The sequence below is a fragment of the Oreochromis niloticus genome, linkage group LG3, assembly GCF_001858045.2.
Source record: "Oreochromis niloticus isolate F11D_XX linkage group LG3, O_niloticus_UMD_NMBU, whole genome shotgun sequence".
NCBI lineage: Eukaryota > Metazoa > Chordata > Actinopteri > Cichliformes > Cichlidae > Oreochromis > Oreochromis niloticus.
In genome coordinates, this window is record NC_031967.2 from 53,410,878 (window position 1) to 53,434,535 (window position 23,658).

The window sequence follows — 23,658 nt, forward strand, 5'->3', positions numbered from 1 at the left end:
ACTAAGGGACTAAATTTTGCTACCTGCAGCACCTCCTCCTCCAGGTACGCCTCTTCCTCGCCTTCGTTCTCAGCATTCTCGCTGTAGCTCAGCAGCTGCTCCTCAAGTGTGGCGTGTGACCGCCGCCTGCTTGCCGTGTGCATGTATGACTGAGCGTGGCTGGCGGAGACGCTCTCATAGTCCATGAGGTGAAGGGGGGAGTCTCTGGAACCACCAGGGTTCAAACCTGCAAGATCGAATTTGACGATCAGTGACCTCATCAGGCACGTTGGCGAATTACAAATCAATGAACGCTAATGTTACCTGTGCTGAAAGCGGTGTTTGTCTCCTCCCCCCACATGGACACCAGAGGGAGGGAGGAGGGGGAGGGAGGGGAGACAGATAGTGAGGAAGAGGAGGAAGGAGACGAAGGGGAAGAGGGCGACGTCTCCATGGGGGCGGGGCCACTGGAGTAAGCAGAGCTGGGGGAGGGTGAGGAGGGGTCACTGGGGGAGGGAAGACTGCTGGAGGAGCTCAGACCTGTTGGGAAGCGTGCATACTGTTACAGCCGATCAGAGAGATGGATTCAGGCCACATGATGGGCAACAGGTGTAAGCATTACCTGTATCTGGGCTGGTGGAGAGAGGGGACAGTGGCGGCTGCGGTGTGTGCGTGTCTGCTGGAGGCGTGTGCACGTCTCTGGACATCACGTTAGCGAACGTGCGCTGCGTGTGCAGCTCCTCCAGCGCCGTGGCGAGGCGAGTGTGTCCTCGGGAGCGAGCAACGGCAAGAGGCAAGCGTCCCAGAGAATCAGGGATGCCCAGAGCCAGACTGTTCCAGCTGTAGAGGAGCTCTGCCGCCCTCTGGTGGCCCAGCGCACACGCCCACATCTGGAATACACGTGACACAGAGGTGAGGGAAGCAGCAACCAGATGTTGGCGCGACAACTCTGACACTTCATTTATGAGGATGAAAGATGGTCTTTATCCAAAAAGTGAATAGATTTGCTTTAATTCACTCTGTATGGATTAAGGATTGCTCTTCAACATTTGTTAAAAACTAAAGTTACTCTTTTAGTGTTGAAGTTGTCTTTTACATTCCTCATATGACGCTCACTGCGTTACTGCTGGAAAATGAAACTGACCTTTAGCTGCAACTCAGTTAGCAATACAACAGCAAGTAATACAACAGGATGCAAGTTGCTCTTTGGGGATCAAACTTGCTGTTTTAAGGCAGAAGTTCCTTTTCTTGGTACGAATTTCAAATATTGAACAATGAACTTTGACCCCGCTGGCCACTGACATGTGTGTGTGTGTGCATGTGTTTACCAGCGGCGTGCAGGAGAAGTGGTCGACATTCAGAGGATCGACTTCCTGTTCCAGGTCCAGACTGTCGCTGTTTACATTCCTATGAACAGCAACAACAATGTTAACAAAGCAAAAACAACAGCAGTAACAGGAGAATGTGTGTGTGTGTGTTTACCTCCAGTGTATGAGTGTGTGGATCAGGTGTGTGTATCCCTGTGCAGCAGCCAGGTGGAGCAGCGTCATGCCACGGTGACGAACGGAGTGATGAAGCCTCTCTCCTCCTCCTCCTCCCCCTGACCACCGACCGCCCCTCATCATCCGCTCGCACACTCCCACAATCCTCCTCTCGAACCACTGAGAGGACTGACACACACACACACACACACACACAGATCAGACAGCTTAATGTCAGCTTTGCCCTTTTTAACCTGCTCTGACCTCACCTACTACCTGACTTCACAGGGTCATGTGACACTTTAGACCAATCACAGGGGAGCTCCTTTAGCTTGATAAATGATAGTTTATAAATCACCTCCTTCTCCTCCAGCTGGTAGGAAACATTACATTCATACCCTCCTCCCTCCCCTCCAGTTTTCCCTGCGACTCACCCAGGCATGCACACCTCCCCCTCCCCTAACTGTGAGGACAAGCGTGGCTAAAAATGACTGACGGCGGAAAGGGAGAGAGAGAGAGAGAGAGTCTCTGTGATCCACCCAGCTGTCAGTCATCCATCAGGCTCTCGGACAGCTGCAGCACCAACACCATGCTAACACCGTTCTAACCGCACGCTAACCCGCGCAGTAAATAAACTCTGCGGTCTCCAGTTTACGCTCAACATTTTTATTTTAATTCAAAGTGACGTTTCCAGGCTGATTGACTACGATCGCTCAGGTCAGCAATCAAAGACTCTAGGTCTGCAAAAGTGCCGCGATCGAGCTAAAACACTGCACAAAGGGTCTCTTTCTGACGCTCCTGGTGGATAAGTTACTCTGACTCATTCTATGAAAGGTTTAAGGAAAAATAAATGCCTTTAAGTTGCTAGAGTTGCTTTTAAAGTTGTTCTTTTGGTATGGAAGCTGCCCTTGAATTTCATCTTTAAGGCATCGCTCTTTAACTTTATGCATATATATATATACATATACACAAATATTTCAGCTGCGCTTTTTTTGTTTTTGAAGGATTCAAGTTGCCACCAAAGTTGAGTGTTGTTCTTCACAAGCCACTCTTAGTTTCTGTAGTCCGAGAAAGTACTGAAGGTGCTCTTTAAGCAATAAAGGATTAGTGTTAAAGGACGACTTTAATCCACTTCTAGTTTAATCCACTTTAAGCCTGTTAACTTTAATTTTGTCTTTAAGGACTGAAGTTAGTTTTAAAGCAGCTGTTTGAGCTGAGCTGTTGTTAAAGGTTTCAAGCTGCTCTTTCATTTGTTCCTTATGGAATAAAGTTGCTTTTTAAGCAGCTCTTTAAGTATTCAGGTTGCTGAAGCTGCTCGTGAAGTTTCTGTCTATGCATTAAAGTTGCTGTTAAAGGTTAAAAGTTGGTTTTAATCAATGAAAGTTGCTCTTTAAGTATAAAGGTTTCCCTTTTTTTGCTAGGCCCCATAATATTCAACATTGCTATCAATACATTTTTCAAAAAGTGCCTCTCTGTGCAAAAATGGGTTTAAAAAGATAAACAACTGTTTGTCCGTGATTTGAACCGGGGGAACAAATTGTGGCAGGGTCAGCCTGATATTACTTGTATCCCACTGTAACTTTACTGTATAAACAGCTAACATCTAGTTAGTTAGTAGTTAGTCATTATAATAAGTGTGCTATGAACTAAAAATCAAGAATGTGGGATACTGTTTGTTTGTGATTTGGAGAGCTCAGTGCTGCTCCCGACGCAGGGAAAAGCCATTCTGCAGGGGAGACCTACCCTGGCACTTGTGCAGGTGAAACCAAAGGGAAGATATGCTTCACCATATTTTCTAGTCTTTGGCTTAGAATGAAGTTGGTTTGGAAACATATTCAGCCATGCTTCATCTCCTGCTTTGCGTGTCTGTGGGCGCCCTGTGCTAGCAGTGTCCAAGCGGTTTTAATTTTTTCTTTAATTTTTTCTGTTAGGAATAAAAGCTGATCATTAAGCGATAAAGTTACTGTTAAAGCTTTAAGGATTAAGGGTGTTGTTAATGTTTCAAAGTAACCCTTTGGATGAAAGTTGCTCTTCAAGTTACTGTTTAGGCATTAAAGCTCCAGTTAAAAGCTTAAAGTTGCGCTTTATGTTGCTCGTTAGGGGTTTAGGTTGCTGGTGAAGCTCCTTTAGCACAGTTCAGTGTAGATTAGTTGCTGTGTCCAGCTGCTCAGACAATGTGATTTTTAATTTTCTCGATCAGTGGAAAAGCCAGCAGAGTTAAATCCAAGTGCCACCATTCTGAGCGTGGACACACACAAACATCTGTTTGTGCACAGCTGACTGACCGATGTGCACAGCTGCGTAATAGCCCGGGTATGAGAGGGTTAACGGGGCCTCCCTGAGCAGCTCTTCTTTCTCAAGACAACAGCAGATTGTTTCAGTTAAGGTCAAGTGTCTCTCTGTCACAGCGAGGCTATTTTAACTTGACCGCGGCGTCTGCCAAATTCCCATGACATCAGAGGGAGGGCGAGGGGGGCGGAGGGAGGTTCAGCAGAGGTCACGCCGTTTGTTCTTCACAGGATCCAGCTGTACGCGCTCGCTGCGAGGCCTCTGCTGCAGTTTGATCAGTTTAGAGGAGGATCCATCCAAGTTTCAGTCTTAGTGAATTTCAAATTAAAAGTTCAGCTGAACTGTTACTGCTTTCAGAATCGAGCTTCATTTGTCATCTTTTACTCTGTGTAGTAAGTTTTCGGTTACTTCATGGTGGTTTTGATTGTTGTTGTTTAGCTCCTGGCTTCAGGTTGCTACTTTGAATGACCTGAGTGTACGGGGACCAAATGAAAGATGTGAAAATAAGGACTTTTCATTGTATTTTTTCTGAAGAACAGACGGCGTCACAAGACTGAATTGTTACCTGCAGTTCAGTTTTACAGCTTTCTTACACAGACATCATCCATACCTTACACTATAAAGGTGACCCCTGTTGTGATTTGGTGCTAGATAAATAAAAATTGAAGTAAATTAATGGTGCTGTTAGTTATCCATTAACATCCACTCCATTTCCTCTGCTGTTAATTTTAATTATGGCTTCCTCAGGGCTCTATCCTTGGCCCACTTTTGTTTTCTATATATATATATGTATGATTTTTCTCAGCCAGACCACTCTTAGATGTGATACCGCCCACTGCAGCTATGCAGATGACACACAGCTCTAAGTTCCCCTGTCAGCCTCGACAGTTTGCTCACCTGCTTCAGTGATAGCAAACGCTGGGTGCTCAACACTTTCTAAAAGCTCAGCGATGATAAACACGGCGTCCGCTCTGACCTACAGTAGGCTCAGTTCATGGAACAAACATAAGAAGCTGTGTTAAAGTGTTCATCTCGGTTCTCTTTATTTAAAATGTGCTCAGAATCGGATCATTGTTATCTGCTAATGCTTTGCACAACTTCACAAGTGCATTTAATTTTTCCCACCATGATTCTACGCCAGCATCAGAGCTCCCTTCACCGATCTTATTAATGGATGGCTTTGCTCTGAAGTTCATTAAGAACCTCTTAACGCTCGGTGAATGTGAGTAAACAAAGATCAGCAGGCGTTTACATTCAGAGCAGTCCACCCACTGAGATCAAAACCTCTTTACTGACTTTTTAAATCTCTTCTTAAAAGAGTATTTATTGACCTGCTTTCATGGATGTTTAATAGTTTTTATATATATATATATATATATATATATATATATATATATACATATATATATATATATATATATATGTACATATACACACACACATATATATATTAGAGATGGCACGATACCACTTTTTTATGTCCGATACCGATACCGATATCATAAATTTGGATATCTGCCGATACCGATATGAATCCGATATTGTGTTTTTTAATCAATAAAACTGTTTTTTTTAATATCTTGCTGCATTTTGTATAAGTTCATACTCAAGTTTAAATAAACAACAACACTAAAGCTATTCTGTTATACCTGTGTGTAAAAAATACACTGCACCCAAAATATTTCATAGTTCAGCAATACTGATCAATCTAATAAACTTAAACCTACTCCATCCTCCCTATTCTGGTATTTTAAAGAGTACTTAGCAGAAATATTAAGCAACCTAACTAATAGGGTTGTCAACTCCCAGCAAAAAAAAAAAAAAAAAAAATAGGGAACCCCCCACCCTCCACCTCATGATGCTTAATCGATGTAATCAACTTTAATTTGATGCAGGGTGAAAAAAAATGCACAGAAACAAATTATTTTTCAAGAATAATTAAATAGATTCAAAATCTTTCTTCTACACAATTGCAGAATTCACAGACGGTACCTTCCCAAAGGAAAAAGCACTATAGCTTCCTAGGGTATATTAGACTTAACAGTTACTATATACAGTAATGGACTTCTATACATTTTACATCAGATTAAAACTTTGGGTGTAAGATTCAGATAATTATTTATTAAAAGCTAGACATTTTAAATGAGAATAAGAAAGAAAAGTATGTCTTTGTGCCCCCTTTTCCCTGTTAATGCCCTATCGGCCCCCCTGGCTGCACTTTGCTAGATCCGCCCCTGCACAGTTACCAGCCGTCAGCTACGTAGAAAAGGATCCTGGTGTAGAAAGTAATATTAAATACATTCTAACAACAGCTTATCAAGCTTAAACGTGCTGCTGTTGTTCAGCCGCTGGTTTCCTCTTTCTGGCGCGAAGTGGGCCAAATACAAAGAAGAGAGACGGACTCGAGACAGAAAAGCCGATCAGCTGATCGTTAAGCAGTTTCATGATTGAAGTAGCGGCAGGAAGGTGAGGGAGGGAGAGAGGCAGTCGCTCCATATATCGGTTGTTAAGCTTAACATGGGAATGCTTTACAAACATTCAGAGATGAACTTACACACTTGCTTTACTTCTCTCTGGGATAACTTCCTCGAAGATGAAATGCTGGTTTGGTAGCGAGGCTACAAATACACACAGCCGCTCTATCACATGAGGCATACTGCTGCAACGTGCTACGGTTATGAGCCGAGTTACGCCGTGTTGCAAGTTTTGTGAGGTGCTTTTTTGATATTTAATGGATCGGAATAAATTTTTTATTTTTCGCCGATATCCGATCCAGTAATTTAGGTCAGTATCGGACCGATACCGATACGTAATATCGGATCGGTCCATCTCTAATATATATATACACATTAATGCATATATTATATATATATAAATATGTATATATTAAAATAATAATGTTATTTTTATTATGAAATAACAGAAATATATCTTGTTGATTTAAATGTCTTTTCATACTTCTGTAGACGTCTCTCTGATCAGTTTTATTATTGGATGGTTTATTAAATGTGATCATTATCAGATTGTGCCAACACTTGTTTAAACTAAAAGAAAGGTGGACCGTTAGCTGGAGTTTTTTCAATGTTTAAATTAGGCTGAATGTGTCCCAGGAAGTGAAATAGGTTTGATTTTGAGGTGCTGCAGCAGAATCAGAAACCTTTATATAAAAACCATAAAACTGAGGAGAGGAGCGAACACACAGAGACAGAAATTCAACACAATCGTGACTTATTGTAGGTAAGGGGCGCTTTCAGGAAAGTTTGGTATGAAGTGACTTCAAATGGTTTTCAGATGGTGAACAGCAGTCTCACCTGTTCGTGGTCCTCTGGTGGAGGAGGAGGGGGCGTGGCCAGCTGGCTGCCGTGCTGCTGTTGATTTTGCCGTTGTTGCTGCTGTTGGTTGTTGTCGCGGGCCATCTCCGCCATCCTGCGCTCCATCTGCTCCAGCCGCTCGAGAATGGACATTCTGAACTGATTATCTGCAGTAAGAGAACACGGAGGGTGAAACCCTGTCATCCATCATCTATAGTTACTGACGCAGTGCTGCGGGGTGATTTTTTGCATTGTAGGACGTTAGCATGGCGAAACAAAACTTTACAATATTTATAGGTTTATTTCTGGAAGGTCGTCTCCACTAACAGACGTCACTTATTCCTGAAGCGTAAACTGCACTGGGGTGTTAGTAACAGGGCTGCTGAGTGAGAAAACTTGCATCTAGGATGACTTCCTGAGTCCTACAGTTCCCATGATGCACCGGTATCAAGGGTTATCTCTGGTAAACCGCTGCAAATTCAACAGCACAAGGACAAACCGTCAATCATCGGAGACCTGAAGCTCAGAAAACTGCGTGTGTGTTGACAGCTCTAACCATGAGGCTGCTCCTAAATAACTTTTTAAAGAGCACCTCTTTATCACTCACACACACACACACACACACACACACACACACACATAGTGTCTCACATGGAAACTATCTGACTGACTTCAATCGCTCAGCCGCCTGGCACACCGAGTGTGTGTGAAGGAAATAAAAGCAGAGTCCCTAATATAGCCTGATACACTGTGACCTGGACACCCCCCCCAACACACACACTCTTACACACAGGGGACTCCCTGCTTTCTAACAGCTGCTGTGATTATTTTACCCGTTTCTCTGGATCGACCTTCGTCTGCTAATGAGCAAAAACACCAACAAAGAGACACAAACGCAAAGAAAACGACGTCTGATTCGGACTCCGTCAGCCGGGGCGGCAGCGACGGGGACCTGAAGGTTGTGACGGCTTGGAAAGTCTAAAAAATCAGTGCCGAGTTTAAAATCCAAACAGAAATGATGAGATGATCAATGCTTAAGGAAGAAGCAGTGATTCGGATTCTCTCCTCAGAGAATGACAGACAGCACATTAAAGTTAACGTTTTCTAGGTTTAAGGTCTAAAATATTTACGCGTTACGCATCACAGAACGTGAGAGATGTGGCTTCAATTTTAACGTGTAAAACTTTTAACAGTTACTTCAACCTGCAGCTCTCATGTTTGTTCCTGTTATTAAACACTTAATCAATACAGGTTTACGGAAAGAAAATTACCTCTCTGATGACTGTGGGTGGTTGCCGTGGTTACGGGGCAGCCATGTAACCATGACAACCATCACATCAAAAAAAAAAAAAAAAAACCCACACACTCTCTTAGGTTGGTCCTACCGGCACCATCCTGCTGCCGAGTGTCCATCGTCTGTCTGTCTGTGGGCGTCTGATTTCAGGTGAGGAGCATGCTGGGTACGCTGTGATGTCACAGGATAAGTCTACACGGGATCCTTATGTGTGCAGCAACGCACAAAGACACGCATGCCATGAGGAGGCAGACTGAGCGGCGGTACGAGGATCAGAGAGAGAGAGAGAGGGAGAGCAGGCAGGACGTCCAAACACTGCAGAAAGGCATGCTGGGAAACCCACAAAGAGGGAAGGGGAGGGGTGGGGAGGGGAGGCTGATAGAGTGTCTCCACTGACTGTGTGACATTCCTGAATGTGAGACGGAAACCCTCAACAGACAGACAGCTGAGGCCAGACAGCTGCCCTCTCACTCTGACCACAACAACCAACCGAGCTGAAAACAAGATGCTGCAGTTCCACTAATGTCCACCAGAGGCCCCCCCAAGTGTGTAAGTGTTAAAAAGTCCAACTTCACAGTAGAAATCAGCATGTCTCTGTGTCAGAAAAACAGCAGTACGCATATAACAGCCTTTAAATGTCTGACCTGAAGTATTTTAAACCAAAATCTGAGTTTTTCTAGATGCAGGAACCGACAGAGATCAAAGAGAAAAACAAAACCCAGAATGGAGTTCCACAAGGCTCTATTACTGATCCTCTAGTTATTATTCAGATTATACCATCTTGTTTGTTTGCTTCTACAAATGTACAGAGGGTGTTTTTTTAAAATATGCCAGGTGTTAAAGTTATGATAATTCATTATTAGGGGCGTGATCTCTGACAGGTTGCTGTAGCTGCTAGCTGTCTGCTAGGCCTTACCTCAGCTAATTGGAAACCTGTACTGGGCCTCTAGAACTTGTGCTGTGGGATCCTTTTGAAGCATTTTTAAATCCAATAATCTGACAAATAATATGACTGCTGTGTGGTTAAATGTACTGTCCAAGAATTCTAAGCTCTAATTTCAATGAGTGAAATTCAAGGATTTTATTTAAATGTTACTCAGTGCTGATTAGCATGGATCTGATTTTAAGGCAACTAGCATTCGCTGATATCCTGGTCACTTCTGGCCCAATAAAAATTAGACTATTGCAGTCAGCTGCATCGACGTAACATGCAGTTATATCTTTAGGAGGTGGACGTCAGCGTACAGCGGTGAGTGCAGCGTTAATTAATACAAACAAAACAAAGGGGAAATTTCCTTTGAGTCACTGATGAAAGACTTCCTAATAGGAAGTATCACTATACTGCCATATGTTTTCCACAGCAGCAGACAGATGTGAGGACTGTAAATTAATTTAGGAATAAATATTAGAATATCTGGGAGGAGGCCCCGGGGCAGACCCAGGACACGCTGGAGAGATTATATCTCTCAGCTGGCCTGGGAACGCCTTGGTGTTCCCCCGGATAAGCTAGAGGAGGTGGCTGGGAAGAGGGAGGTCTGGGCTTCTCTGCTTAGGCTGCTGCCCCTGCGACCTGGCCCCGGATAAAGCGGCAGTGGATGGATGGAATATCCATCCCAAGCAGCTTTAGTGTGAAACTAAATCTTTGCCATACGGTCGCAAAGTTACAGAAAAAAAGACCAAGTTAAAATAAAAGTTCACTGTATGATGATAAATAATGACAATGACTACATTGAAGGTAGGGACTGGTCTGAATCAGCTGTTGGACTCTGCTGCCCTCTTGTGGACGAGCAGCTGAACCCCACACTGACGGCAGCAGAGCAGCTCAGAGTATCAATCACTTACTCGTTTGATCAATATCCCGATCACTGATCAGTAGTTCCTCCACTGTAAACCTTCTAACTACACTTCACATTCATACAGCACTTTGGTGCTTTAGCCTTTAAATGCTTTCAAACCATCAACATTCTGATTAACAGGCAATTTGTTCCTGACTGCATGAGTCAAACATGAACCCATGAACATGTTAGACGAATGTGTAAACCACTACAGTACAGAGACACTGAACCCAAAATGCTGATACAATTTATTTAAAACTTCTTCTACTACTAGATTTTTTCTACTACTCAGAGTTTACATCATTTTTCATCCAAGAACAAACGACATATTCAGACAGACTTCCATACAGTCCTCCAAATAACCAACTGGATGGAGTGTAATGGTGATGACACCATGTGTGTAGGGAGGATGTGATTGCTTAACAAATTGGACGCTCTTTATATATTGGAACAGTTTCCATTGCGGTATAAGGACCATCAACAACAAAAATACTGTAGCCCACAGACTGGTTGGTCCTCACATTTTTAACATTTTGGCTGGTTTCGCCTCATAAGTAAGATTAAGGAGGTTAACCTCTGATGGGACACTTAGCCTGGTGGATAATCTTCCAGAATACTTCCAGATACTTGACTTCTGTTTGCTTTTTGTCCTTCTGTGTTGGTTTCTGTGGGTTTGTGGCTGTTCTTCAGGATCATAAGAACAAAACTGGGATTTTGGAAAATTTTGTATCATTTATGGAACAGCCTAAACTGAGTGAAAGTTTGGTTTTGAGGCTGGAGTGAGCTTTGAAGAAGTGTATCTGACCTCTGAACCGCTTGTGTGGTAGAATTTACTTGACTGAACTGACTTTTTGATGTTTTGTAGGCTTGGTTTTGATTGGTTGATTTCACTGATACAGACTGCCTTGTGTTGGGGTTGTCATATAATGCCTGAGCTTCACACATATCGAGCATCATCTGTTTTTTGTTTTTTGGCAGTACAAAGTCTGAAATATCAGGATCTCTAAATTCTCTTTCAGCCCACTTCCACGTTAATTATTTGTCATGTGTAGGTGGCGACATAGAGAGGGAAATCTGACCGTCTAGTGAGAGCCAGTCGAGCTGAGAGCTGGGCAGAGAGCTGGCGTTCCTTGCTCTGTACTCGAACAGGACCGAAGAAGAAACCGAACCTCCAGACTCCAGGACCTGCAGACAGACCAGGCCGGCCTCATGGGCTGAAAGACAGGAGATGGGAGAGTCTGTCAGGTCACACGCGCCATTTCAATCAGCATAGTCAGGCTGGAAGAGGAAAATCTGTGAGAGCGTACCAGGACAGTAGCAGCGTAGCACCCCGGGCTGGATCAGCGAGGCGGGGACGGTGCTCTGATCGAACACGCATGAATACCGACCCGACGGCTCGCTCCATGGCCCTGTTATCAGCACCTTTACTCCGCCCTGCAGAGGACACAACGATGACTAATGAGTCATTACTTAAACACCTTTATAGACATGTATTTAAATACATAATATTTATTATGTATTTAATAACACACACAGTTACTTTATCCTTTTATACTGTATGACGTGAGGATGACAAATCTGTAATTCTGACAATAGCTTTTTAAATCTTCAACCTCTTGCCTGGCATTTGACTCTGCGCAACACTTTGTCTCCACAGACAGAACAATCAACATGTTTCCTGATCAAAGTACACAAGAAGAAGTGTTTGTTATTAAAGATGAGGTTAAGCTGATGTTAAAAGTTTGCTACCCCTCAGCCTCTTAGTAGAAGCACCTGTGGTACGATTTCAAAATCCTACATCACTTTGCTGTTGAATTATCGCGTTCACAAACTTGGGTGCCAACACCACCAACTCAGCAGGGCGACGACAATCTGTTTAATTACATCCAGCAAAAATTTCCATCTTTTTTGTCACGTCTAATCTTGGATAAATTGAAAGTTGTGTTCCCTCCATCACGTACAGGTTTTTTGCAACCCATAAAGAGTTTGCATTGAAAAAAACAAACAAAAACACAACCGCGATGAAAAAAATATTCAAAATTAATATTTTATTACAATTAACTACGCATAATTTTTCTGAGATAGCTTACCTTTCACTATGCGCAAAATACACCTGTCGGGACATGATCATCTGAGCTCCTCGCACCACCTAACCCACCGTACTGACCCCCTTCAATTCAACACATTTCTCTTGAGTCTCCCTCTTAAAAATATTTAATTAACCCTCTGGGGTCCAGGGTATAATTGGCCGTTTCTGACTACTTTTGATTTTACCTCTCTATTTCACCTTTAAAAACCATTTATCTTGCCTTCTCTGGTATCACTATTTTCAGCACAACCTCAAATATCTGAAATTGGAGTTATTTTTTCATTTTGACAAACTATATTATCACAATTGATCTAAATTCAGACAAAAAATGTTAAATTCGAGTAGAAAAAAGTTATATTTTTTACTGTAAAAACCACATACTTGTTTAACGAATCATTTTCATAACTTGAAGTGCAAATAGAAATTGTACATTTCTAAAAATTATGCGCAAGTTTTGCAAATAACAAAGTCATATGGTACTATTTACCTACAAATGCAGCCAAGGTCTCAGGCGTTTTTTATATAACCATTTAAATCTAGTATTATTATTATTGTTATTATTTTTAATCATAACTCTGGTTTTACTTGGCCCATCGGCACAATTTAAAAACTGGTATATAGTTTGAAGTCCTCCCTTTCTACCCAATTTGAAATGGAGACTCTGGGTCACTGCATCTTGTAGCTGGTCAAATTGGTCATGTGACGCACCGGAGTGTCCGTAGACCCCAGAGGGTTAATGTAAGAAATTATTATGGTTTTTTGACTCAGATTTAAGTTTAAAAATTTCAGTTTATGCTTAATTAATTAATTACGAAACAGTCAAAAAATCCTATGCAGGTTTTTGGTTGCAGACGTTGTTGTGCCATCTTTCCCTCAGTTAGAAAGAATGAAACAAAAAACATTTTTCAATTGAGAGACGAGTAAGAACACAAAGAAATCATCATGCCACGAGGGAGCCTTGAATTCCTGAGCTCTCTCTCTGGGGGTGGCTTATGATGTGTGATTTGTACTTCTGTGATAAATGTACAACGTGGCCTGTACAAGTGTCCAACACCACAAGAAGCAGCAGGAGGGTCTGACCATAGTGAACAGGCCAATCACAGTCAGCTGCATCGATGCATCATGTAGTTTTATAGACATCAGGTTCAATCTTCTGACTTTTACCCAGTTAAATCAATAAAACCTCACTGATGACGATAAATAATGACAATGACTACAGTGAAGGTAAAGACTGGTCTGAATCAGCTGTTGGACTCTGCTGCCCTCTTGTGTACGAGCAGCTGAACTCCACCCTGCCTGAGTAAGAAGCTTAGAGTATCAATCACTGACTCGTCTGATCAATATCCCGATCTGATTTTCTATTGACTGATTGCTCGACTGTGAAGCTGATTTATTGGCGACTGATTACCTCAGGGTACGACCACTCCGGGGAGAAGTCTGTGATGGAGGCGAGGCGTGTGGACGAGGCGGGCAGCGGGTGAGGAAAAGGGAGAAAGGAGGAGGAAGGGGAGGGCTGGGGAGGAACGACATAGCGGACTCCTGCCGGAAACACGGCAGGGCTTGGCACGGCGGAGACGGCAGCGCAATGAGCCGCGACAGGATTGGCCTCCTCTGTCATGAGATCAGAGATGAGGTCAGGAAACTGACTGTCAAAGGAGATGTCAAGCTCCTCCCCTCCCCGCTCACAGGGCTCCGCCTCCTCCTCCAGCTGAGTGTTCATGCAGGTGTCCTCAGAGTCGGAGCCCCGCCTGCTCTCCTCTTTCACCTGGATAGCAGTATCCATGGCAACAGCAGCAGGTGTGGAGTCCATGTTAGCGTCACTGTTGGCAAATATTGAAGACTGCTGCTGCAGCATCAAGGGCTGACGGGATGTCTGAGCTGGGGTTGGACTGGAGTGTTGCCCGGGGTTTAACGGATGCTGATGCTCGTCAGCCTGTCGGTAAGTCTGATTGGCCGGCTGGCAGGCCTGGGTCGCCGAACTCTGACACACCAGGAGCAGGGAGGCAGAACTGCTAATTGTCTGTTGCCGTGGTGCCAAGCTGGAGGAGGCATGGTTTGTCTGGAAGGCACAGAAATAAAAAGGGTGTTGATGTAGGTGGAGGGTTACAAGCTTCTGCTACAGGAAATAGTCCCCCACTGAAGGACACTTTTTAAAAAGAAATAGATCGAGCACATACTCACCTGCAGGAGAGCGAGTTTAGAGGGAGGAGCACTTCCTTCATCATCATCATCATCTTCCCCTCTCCTGTCCTTCACCTCTTCTTCGGCATCCTCCCTCACTGCCTCCGACTCCCCCAGAGCTCCGAGCTCCAAGCAGAGCGGCAGCAGGGGCGGGGCCACAGTGGACGTGGGAGACAGTGATAGGGAGAGGGAGGGGGGCATTGTAGACTGAACTTGGGGAGAAGAGGAGGAGGAGGAGGAAGGAGAGGCAGAAAGAGGGAGGACTGAGTCTCTCCTGTCCACTTCACAGGAAGATGAGAGGGAGGACAGTGAGGAAGGAGGGGAAACAGAGGATGGAGGGGTGGAGGTGGGGGACAGGGAGAGAGCGAGGGAGGGGGAGAGAAGGGGGAGGAGGTGGTGCACATGACAGAGGTGGGGGTGGATGAGGAGGAGGGAGGAGGAACAGGGCCGCCGTACGTCTGGCCTTGTTTGGGGGAGTTGAGGAACGAGTCAGGATCAAAGGCAGGGGGAAGGGATGGGGGAGGGGGCGGCGGGGGTGAGGGGGAGGAGGGGGGAGAGGGTGGGGAGACAGCGGCAGAAGGAGGTGGTGGGGAGCAGAGGGAGGTGGACGTGTTGGAGGAAGACGGGGTTAAGAGAAGGCCTCCAATAACCGGGGAGGGCAGAAGAGTGAGTGAGAGGGTGGTCACGCCTGGTGCCTGCACAGGAGGTGGGGGGAGGGAAGGCGGGGCAGGTGAGGAGGAGGAAGTTGGAGGGGAAGGGGAGGTGGGCTTGATGCCTGGGGGAGGGAGGGCCGGGGAAAGTAGCAACTGCCCAGAGCCGGTGAATGACAGGCTCCTCCGCAGACCCGCCTCCTCCCCTCTCACCACGCCGCCCCCTCCTCCCTCTCCTGTTATGGCAGCAGTCGCCATGACAATGACTGCGTTCTGTGGCAGTGCCACCGTTGTCAAGTTGCCATGGCGGTCTCCGTAGAAACTGTTACCGTTGTTACTCATGGTGACTGCAGCTCGGTGGGGTTGAGGCGGGGAGGAGGAGCTGTGGGAAACAAACAGGACTAATCGATCAATCAGGAAGTGAGCTCATAATCAATACCCTCTGACAACTTTCTGACAGAACACAAGTTGTTCATAAATGTCACAATCAGTGAGTCCATATGGCTTTGTGTTCACTACAGAGTCAGTGTGAATCTGAACCAGAGCTGCTTTAAAATAAAACGCTTTTCTCTCCGGATCAAATACATCAAACAGTTCAAAAGGACAACAATAACGAGAATTACAGATCCTCCAACAAAGCCAATGACTTTTTTATCTATCTATTTTAAGTGGAGTGGTGAAATTCAGTTTTGTAGTTTTTGGGTTATTTCGCTCAAAACGAACCACCAAACCAAAAGGACTCGAGCGGGAACGTGCACAGTTCGACCAATAACTTCTCTTTTTCCTGTGCAGGTGACTTACGTGGACGAGGGGCAGGGAGACGAGACCGGGCTGTTCTGAGCCTGAAGGTGAGGCAGTTTGGCTTCTCCTCCCGCTCCTCCTCTCCCCACCTCCCCAAGCTCAGAGGACACCGGCGAGGCGGATGGCCTGCAGGAAGAGGGAGGGAGTTTGGGGGAGATGATGCGATGCTTGGTGCTGTTACATCGGTGGGGAATGTTCACTCCGGATGATACTGTGCGCAGAGATAAACAGGGCCGGGTGGTTAGTTTCACTCTGTGATGTCATAGCGATGTCACAGTGAAGTCAAGGTGTCAGGGCTCACCCTGGGCAGTGTTACACAGGCAGGTGTGTGTGCGCGGCTGTGGTTTGGTTCTTTGTCGGTCCAGGATGTGCTGAACCAACTCCTCAATACTGAAATCTCCCGCACCAACCGAACACTTCATACTGTGGACTGAAACGCAGTAAAACTACACATTAGTACACACTCACACTCTGAACACACTCTGCATCCTGACAATGTGGCAAACACATGCAGTTAGGTGCTCGTGCATACACATGGGCCTCAGCTGGCTCAGCAGGTCGTCTCGGCTCCACCGCACGCTGTCATGGCGGTCGGCCACTGCGCAAAGCAGTGGACTGCATTTCCCAGAATCCTCCAGGGACGGCACGTTCAGGTAGTGGACCAGCACGATGTCTGGGTTCTGCCGCACAGAAACACACTGATTACAACAATTTTAGGTATACATTTTCTATTATTTTGTGTCTGCATGTACATAAGGGAAAGTACTGCTGACAGACTGCAAGTACATCCACTTACTATAGCCTGCAGTTCATGTCTTAATTAGTTTTAAGATCTGATACGTGGTTTTAGGGATCCTCACACGTGCTTCGCACTCTGCTCGTGCTTACCTGCAGCCTCGTAACTAAACTGAGGACTAAACTCAGGAATTCAAGTAATAAATAATAAAACAAATAATAAATCTAGGATCAAACACTGGTGAAATAAACTTGGAAACTAACACCAGGAACTAAATACAGCAACTAAACTTGGGAACTAAACTCTGGTCTGAAGTCAAGAGCCAAATCCCAGGTGACTAAACTTAGACACGAAACATGGAAATAAGTCTGGGACTAAACTCTCGACTTAATGCTGGAACTAAAGGTGTAGTTTGGGAACTAAACTTTCTAACTAACTGGAAAACAAGCTGTAACCACTTAACTTGGGAACCAAAAGTTCAGTTTGGGAACTATAAGGTAAGAACTAAATCACTGGGAGCTAAATCTTACAACTAAATTTGGAACTAAACAAGTTGGGTAACAGGTTGGAACTAATACTAGATTAAACTTTGTAACTAAACGATTAGATTGGGAACTAAACTCTGAGCAAGGAACTAAACCCCAGGAGAGACTAAAATTTGAAAACGATGGAAAAACATGGAACTAAACTCTGAGCTAAACTCAGTACCATAACTGGTGAACAAGTCTGAGACTAAATCCTAAACTTTACTTTAAATTAAAAACAGTAAATAAATTTGGGGACTACACTTGAAGAATAAACTGCATCTGAATTTAGTGACTAACCACTAGACTTCACTAGGGAACTCAGCATCATACTTCAGGAGTAAACTCGAGCTCTGAACTTTGTCAGTGGAAACACCAACATTTAATCTCAGTGTTGTTTAATCTTAATGATGTTTAAGCCCGCAGTCGCTCATACACTGCAGTAAATAAAAGGAACCTGTAAACAAGCTGAGGAGAACTTCTTTCTATATGGTTCCTTGTAAGTGCTGAATCAACACCACTTGGAAAACTGGCTGCAAACCATTGGCAGCGTGGTATGTGTTAATGTGTGTGTGACGGGGTGTTTATTCTGACCTGCAGCAGCCAGTAGCATCGTCTGTGGAATGTTGGCACGATGGAGGAATGGACGTAGCAACCATACAGGCACTGAAACCCGGAGACCAGCACAGTTTAGCAGGGATCAGCTGAAACACTTGCTAATAGAACAGCAAGTATAACACAATCCTTTCAAAATAAGAGCAGATGCTGTGTCGCTGCTGCAGCCTGGACTAACTAACTGTTTTAAAACAGGATGTGGACACGATCTTCCTCTTTATTCATTTAACATTTTCTGCTTCATAAAGATAATGTTCAGGGCAACAAATGCATCTTATTTCCTCCCACAATAATCTCACAAACAGTATTCCTTATGCTGTGCTGTGACACTGTGCATCCTGCAGGGGGAGCAGCTGTGCTCAGGTGTGTGTGTGTGCACATGCTGCAGACCTCCATGCCCTGGACCTTCAGCTTCATGTGGTCTTCTCTCGTCGTCTTTCCATCCTTCCTTTTCTTCCAGCAGTATCCGTCCTTTCTGTACTTCACCTTCTTCCTGTTGTACAGGATGATGCTGCCGTTCTTCGGCCTGACACACAAACCAATCAATCAATCAATAAAAACCAACAGGAGAGAGGCCCTCAGCTGTGTGTCTGACAGGTGTGCTCTGGATCTGTACCTGGTTTTGAGGGTGCAGGAGAGCCACTCGTCATGTCTGTCGAAGGATATCAGGTAGGAAGCGATTTCCTGCAGAAACAAAGACGATTTACATCATTTAAAATCACACGTAGAGCTCAGAGTGAACTGCTCCTAAAAACAGCGTTACAGTCGACATACGGGATGAAACGTTTTCTAGTGACGCTAAAGAAAACATTTTCTGACTCCAAAAACTTCAGGAGGCTTTCAATGTCCCAGTAAAACTGATGTTTTACTGGGACATTGAAAGCCTCCTGAAGTTTTTAGTTAGTTGTTAGTTAGAACGACCAGAATATCCGCGTTATTATTATGTAAAATAAAACAATCAGCCACGTCTGTGACGCTGGAAACGCCAAATCTTTCTTTCAAAGTCAGAAAACCCCACAGATGGTGACGGCGGGAACTGTCAACTGTAACAGGCTCATCAGGTTTAGACAGTGTGGCGTGTGCAGACTGAATAAATAATGGGATTTCTTGAGTTTCTGTTTCATATTTATCAGAGCGGCTCGATTATCAGAGCAGAAACACTCAGAGCAGCGAAGCCTGTGTAGGTCTTAGTTCCTCAAACTGACAGTTTCTGCCTCACATTTAAAGAACGGCCCCTCTGCTATTGTTACCATTACCATTGTATTCACGTGCATGTCCGACATGATGCAGTCACCTACGCTCACAGTAGGTGGGGGCCCAAGGGCTCTCTGACTGTCTTTCTGGGGCAGGGAGGGTTGAGGGGAAAGTCGCGAGTAAACCGAATCCTCCTCAGAGCCTGACACCAGTTTTAAAGGGATCGCACCTGTGAGCCTCCACCCGAAAGTCCTCACTTAAAAGTGATGATAACAGCAGTGATGGAGGACACGAACATGGGTAATAGAGCAACTTACTTTTAAAGTTTGAAATTCTGCTTTCATTCTTAACCTGCTTCTCTGATCCTATCTCTGTCTGTTGTTTTAAATGGTAAATGGACTGATTCTTATATAGCGCTTTTCTACTCTCCCGGAGTACTCAAAGCGCTCTATACAACATGCCACATTCACCCATTCAAACCCACTCATACAAGCACTTCTAAACTCAAGTGCAACTAATAAACATTCACACACATTCACACTCTGATGGACGCATCGGAGGGCAACTTGGGGTTAGTATCTTGCCCAAGGAAGGCATGCAGACTGGGGGAGCCAGGAATCGAACCACCAACCTTCCAATCAGTAGCTGATCTGCTCTACCACCTGAGCCACAGCCACCCCAGTGATAATAATAGTATTCTCCATGTGATGTCACTTCCTGCCTCCACCGGTTGCATCAAACAGGAAACGAGGATCACACGAGAACTCACCTCGTTAGTGTTCCACCTGAGCCGCTCATTAGGCAGGCTGGACGAGCGAGGGAGACACTCGAGCAGCTTGTTGGGAAGAAATACCTTCCTCTGTCCTTTGTTCTCTGCGCACACACACACACGCACAGTTAGTGGTTCTGCTGGTTCTGATGCAGACAAACACCTCAAATTCTCATCATCATCACCCTCAGTGAGAGAGGACACGATTAGAAATGAGTCCATCACAGGGACAGCTCAGTCAGAGAGGCTGAGACGGTCTGAGCATGTGCAGAGGAGGGAGGATGGAGGATGAAGCTGGAGCTGCCAGGCAGGAGGAACAGAGGAAGAGCTCAGAGGAGGTACAAGGATGAAGGAGGACATGCAGAGGGTTGGTGTAACAGAGGAGTATGCTGGGATAGGAAGAGGTGGAGGTAGATGATACACTGTGGAAGAAGCACCAATCAAAGGCCCAGAATCCTGAACTTTAATCTCTGAATATCTCAGGATCTCAGCAAAGACGGCAGAAAAACAGTCACATTTTTAGGTGAAAAAATCCAATCATTTTTTTAGAGGTTTTTACAGGATGTGACATGAAGGACAAAATGACCCAGGACTGATGAACAGAAAAACAAGGTGTGTCAGAGAGTGGACACGCTCCACCAATCGCAGCTTGGCAGAGCCAGCGTTTCACTCACATCTGAGACTAAAAATAGACGCTTCTGAGTTGGCAACGTGTGCAACCTCAGTTTGACCACAGCAAGCAGCAAAAAACCACCAAGACGCCGAACCCAGGTGTAGCTGGGCGCAGGGGTCCGTGTGGATGACTGCGTGCCAAAGTTCAACGAGTTAAAGGTATGAAAATGTCCTGTCAGAGGCTTCATGCACCATCACTGGGTTTACAATATAAACAAGTTCAATTAGAAACTTAACCGTTGGTTCAGCCTGCCTCCATCTTTCTTTCTTTTTCCTTTTTCTTTTGTACTTTATTATTTTGCCGATTTTGACCCTGAAACTCTCAGGTCTCCGACAGAGGACCCGAGCTTGAAGATCTCACACACCCCACCCCTCCTCCATCAGTAAAAATACACGGGGACCCACTATAACTCTGATGTACTGCAGGAAACTGGGACACTTGTTCTGTGATATGTTACCGAAGCACCCAGGAGCTCATTTACCAATGATTTCATTGAGAGGAAAAAGTCAGACTGTCACTGAGTCTAAAAGTAGGAAAGCATTCAGAAACACTGAAACAGAGTTTAGTGGATGAGGTCACCAAGTCAGAGCAACACTGTCTTCTTCTCTGTTTGGTTTACTCAGACACAGCTGACACACTCTTCCTGCTCAGTAAACAGCAGCAAACATCATCAGACCACAGTGAGTCTGCAGGGCGTTATCTGACTGAAGCCTTTGCATCTCCATGTCACTGGTAGCTGAAACAGATTACACACAATGAAATCCTACATGACGTAACGCTGTGAGCTGCAGTCAAACTTTGGTAAAGACTTAAAACAGGTAAAATTAAACAGCTGCAGAGACCTCATCAATCAAAGCGTCTCTAATGTTCCCTCAGAGGAGCTTCCTAACATCTGCCCTCCAGCAGGCTCATCCTTTGATTTCATCAGATCAATATGTCTGCATGCCTAATGTATAAAGGCACTCTTTTTTTCATACCGTCCTGTAGTACAGGACCTGCGTTCAGCCTGTCTGAAAGGCTCCGTTTGAGCTCCTGTCTTTGGCATTTCAAACACGTATCGGCTTAGAGAAGCTTCAAACTTTCATTGAGTCATTTCACACGTGAACAGAGCAGAAAACCACAGAACACCAACAAAACGGCTTCTTACTGTCCACCTCCCTTATTTACAGCTTTCCATCAGAGAGCAACGGTCACAGGGGGCGCCATTACATCGTCATAGCAACAGTAACACCACCTTTATACATTTATTAAACAAAAATAAATCTTTTAACCGACTAATGACGGAAGTGACGCGTAAGCAGCTAGCTGAAAAAACCCAAAACAAACATCTAGCCGTTGCTCTGAAGAGAAAAATGAAATTATTAAAAAAACAACAACATATTAATATACATATAATAATAATTATTAAAAATTGTATATAATAATCTAAAATTTTTAACATGAATTAAAACATGAATAAACGCTATGAAATTATTTTGTTTAATCATGATTTAATTTTTTTAACAAATTTTTTTTTTACATAAAGTTAAAATGAAGTAAACTAAATAGTAAATATATAAAACCAAAATGAAAGTAATACAATATGAAAATGAAATTTAAACAATATCTAAAGAGCTAATGGGGACAACAAGCTTAAAAAAAATATTATTCAACTTATATTAATAATAATAAATAAAAAACGTTAAATCAGTAAATAAAAAATGTTAAACTTGAAATATTTATTTTTTTATAATTATTTTTTAATTTTTTCACTTCAATAAAAATAAACCTTTTTAGAACAGATTTGAAGGAAAAGGGTAGACATAAAAATAATATAGCATAATTTATAACTACTACTAACACTAATAGTAATAAATATCAGTAATAAAATAAAATTCTTTGTTTATCTGAAATAAAACTACGTCCAGTAATATTAAATTATACAGTTCAGTAATAATATACCTGAGATAGAACCAAAAACCCTAATAACACAAAACCGGTTAAATAAATAAGAATAAACACATGTAATCCTACATTTTTTTAATAGTTTAAAAAAAAAAAGATAAATAACAACAAGTATCAAAGCGAAAACAGACACAATAATAAAGAAACAGCATAAATAATAAAAGAAGGTCAGGACAGCGAAGTTTAAGAGCCAGTCCAGCTGGACAAACAGTCACAAACAAATACATGACAAGACAGAAAGAGCTAAAACACTTCAACTGCAAGAAGAAGTGACATATTGATCCTCTGACTCACAATGAAAGACACAACCAGGTACAGCTACAGTAAGACACACCAGACGCACCAAACACAGCAGCTCGTGAGGCCTTGCAGGAAATCAGAAATCCATTAAAGAAGAACTCATTGACCTGATGGAAACACAAACGCAATAACAGGCGACACCATGCAGTCACTGTCTGCGTGCAGGTGGATGGGACTGACCTGTCTCCGGGGAAACCATCTCCTTGTTGCTCATGGTGACGAGTCCATGCAGGATGAGTCTCACACAAGGCAAGGCGGCCTGCACTGCCCCGCTACACACACACACACAGAACAGGTCATCAGTGTGATCAGTGTGATCAATGACAAACAAGAGCTGCAAACACACACATCTGATATCCAAAGCTCTGATCTGGCTAGCTCCACACAAACACACACAGACAGCCACGCACTTCTTCAATAGCTCCCTGTTGCCTAGCAACAGCTGAATTTGCACCTACTTTACATGGAGAGCGTGTAAAGTGGGTGTGTTGGGATAGGAGTGTGTTTGTGTGTGTTTAGTTACATAACAACAGCTTCACGATGTGAGTGTGTGATGATTAACCCACAGAATGACTTCTTTGATTAATTCGTGAATAAAACCCAAACATCACTTGCTGTCTCACACACACACACACAGACAGACACAGAAAACATGCCAGCTGTCACTTGATCGATATCTGATTTAGTTCTAATCATCAAGACGCTCACTGAGGCAGGTTCACAGATAACAGATGACGCTGAGCCTCTTGTGTAGAGGATCCATCCTCCTCCCACACAGGCTCGGTCTACACAGGCCGGGCTCAGACCCCGGATTCTCATGGGTGCTATGGCCGCCTCGCAGAGCACAGCACCCCGCCCGCGGGAGCTCAGCTGCAGCTGGCTGGTCAAAGCTAACGTTTCACGCCTTTGCGTTAACAATTAGCACAGTTACCCAGACAACAACAGGTTTTAACGCAGCGCTGTATTTATTCAGTCCCTCATGATCTACACTCG

General features: G+C 44.1%; 1 protein-coding gene across 1 annotated transcript in view; it reads right to left on the reverse strand.

The window, feature by feature from the left end:
* camta2 (calmodulin binding transcription activator 2) overlaps nucleotides 1-23,658 on the reverse strand; it is a 30,823-nt gene that overhangs the window by 6,783 nt on the left and 382 nt on the right. Inside the window, 19 exon segments of the mRNA XM_025904192.1 lie at nucleotides 24-226; nucleotides 304-519; nucleotides 602-869; nucleotides 1,308-1,386; nucleotides 1,462-1,649; nucleotides 7,061-7,227; nucleotides 11,269-11,403; nucleotides 11,497-11,623; nucleotides 13,687-14,337; nucleotides 14,460-14,635; nucleotides 14,638-15,491; nucleotides 15,908-16,121; nucleotides 16,212-16,340; nucleotides 16,443-16,590; nucleotides 17,765-17,836; nucleotides 18,176-18,311; nucleotides 18,402-18,469; nucleotides 19,749-19,852; nucleotides 22,846-22,937. Coding sequence (XP_025759977.1) covers nucleotides 24-226; nucleotides 304-519; nucleotides 602-869; nucleotides 1,308-1,386; nucleotides 1,462-1,649; nucleotides 7,061-7,227; nucleotides 11,269-11,403; nucleotides 11,497-11,623; nucleotides 13,687-14,337; nucleotides 14,460-14,635; nucleotides 14,638-15,491; nucleotides 15,908-16,121; nucleotides 16,212-16,340; nucleotides 16,443-16,590; nucleotides 17,765-17,836; nucleotides 18,176-18,311; nucleotides 18,402-18,469; nucleotides 19,749-19,852; nucleotides 22,846-22,879 — 3,969 coding nt within the window. The 5' untranslated portion in view covers nucleotides 22,880-22,937.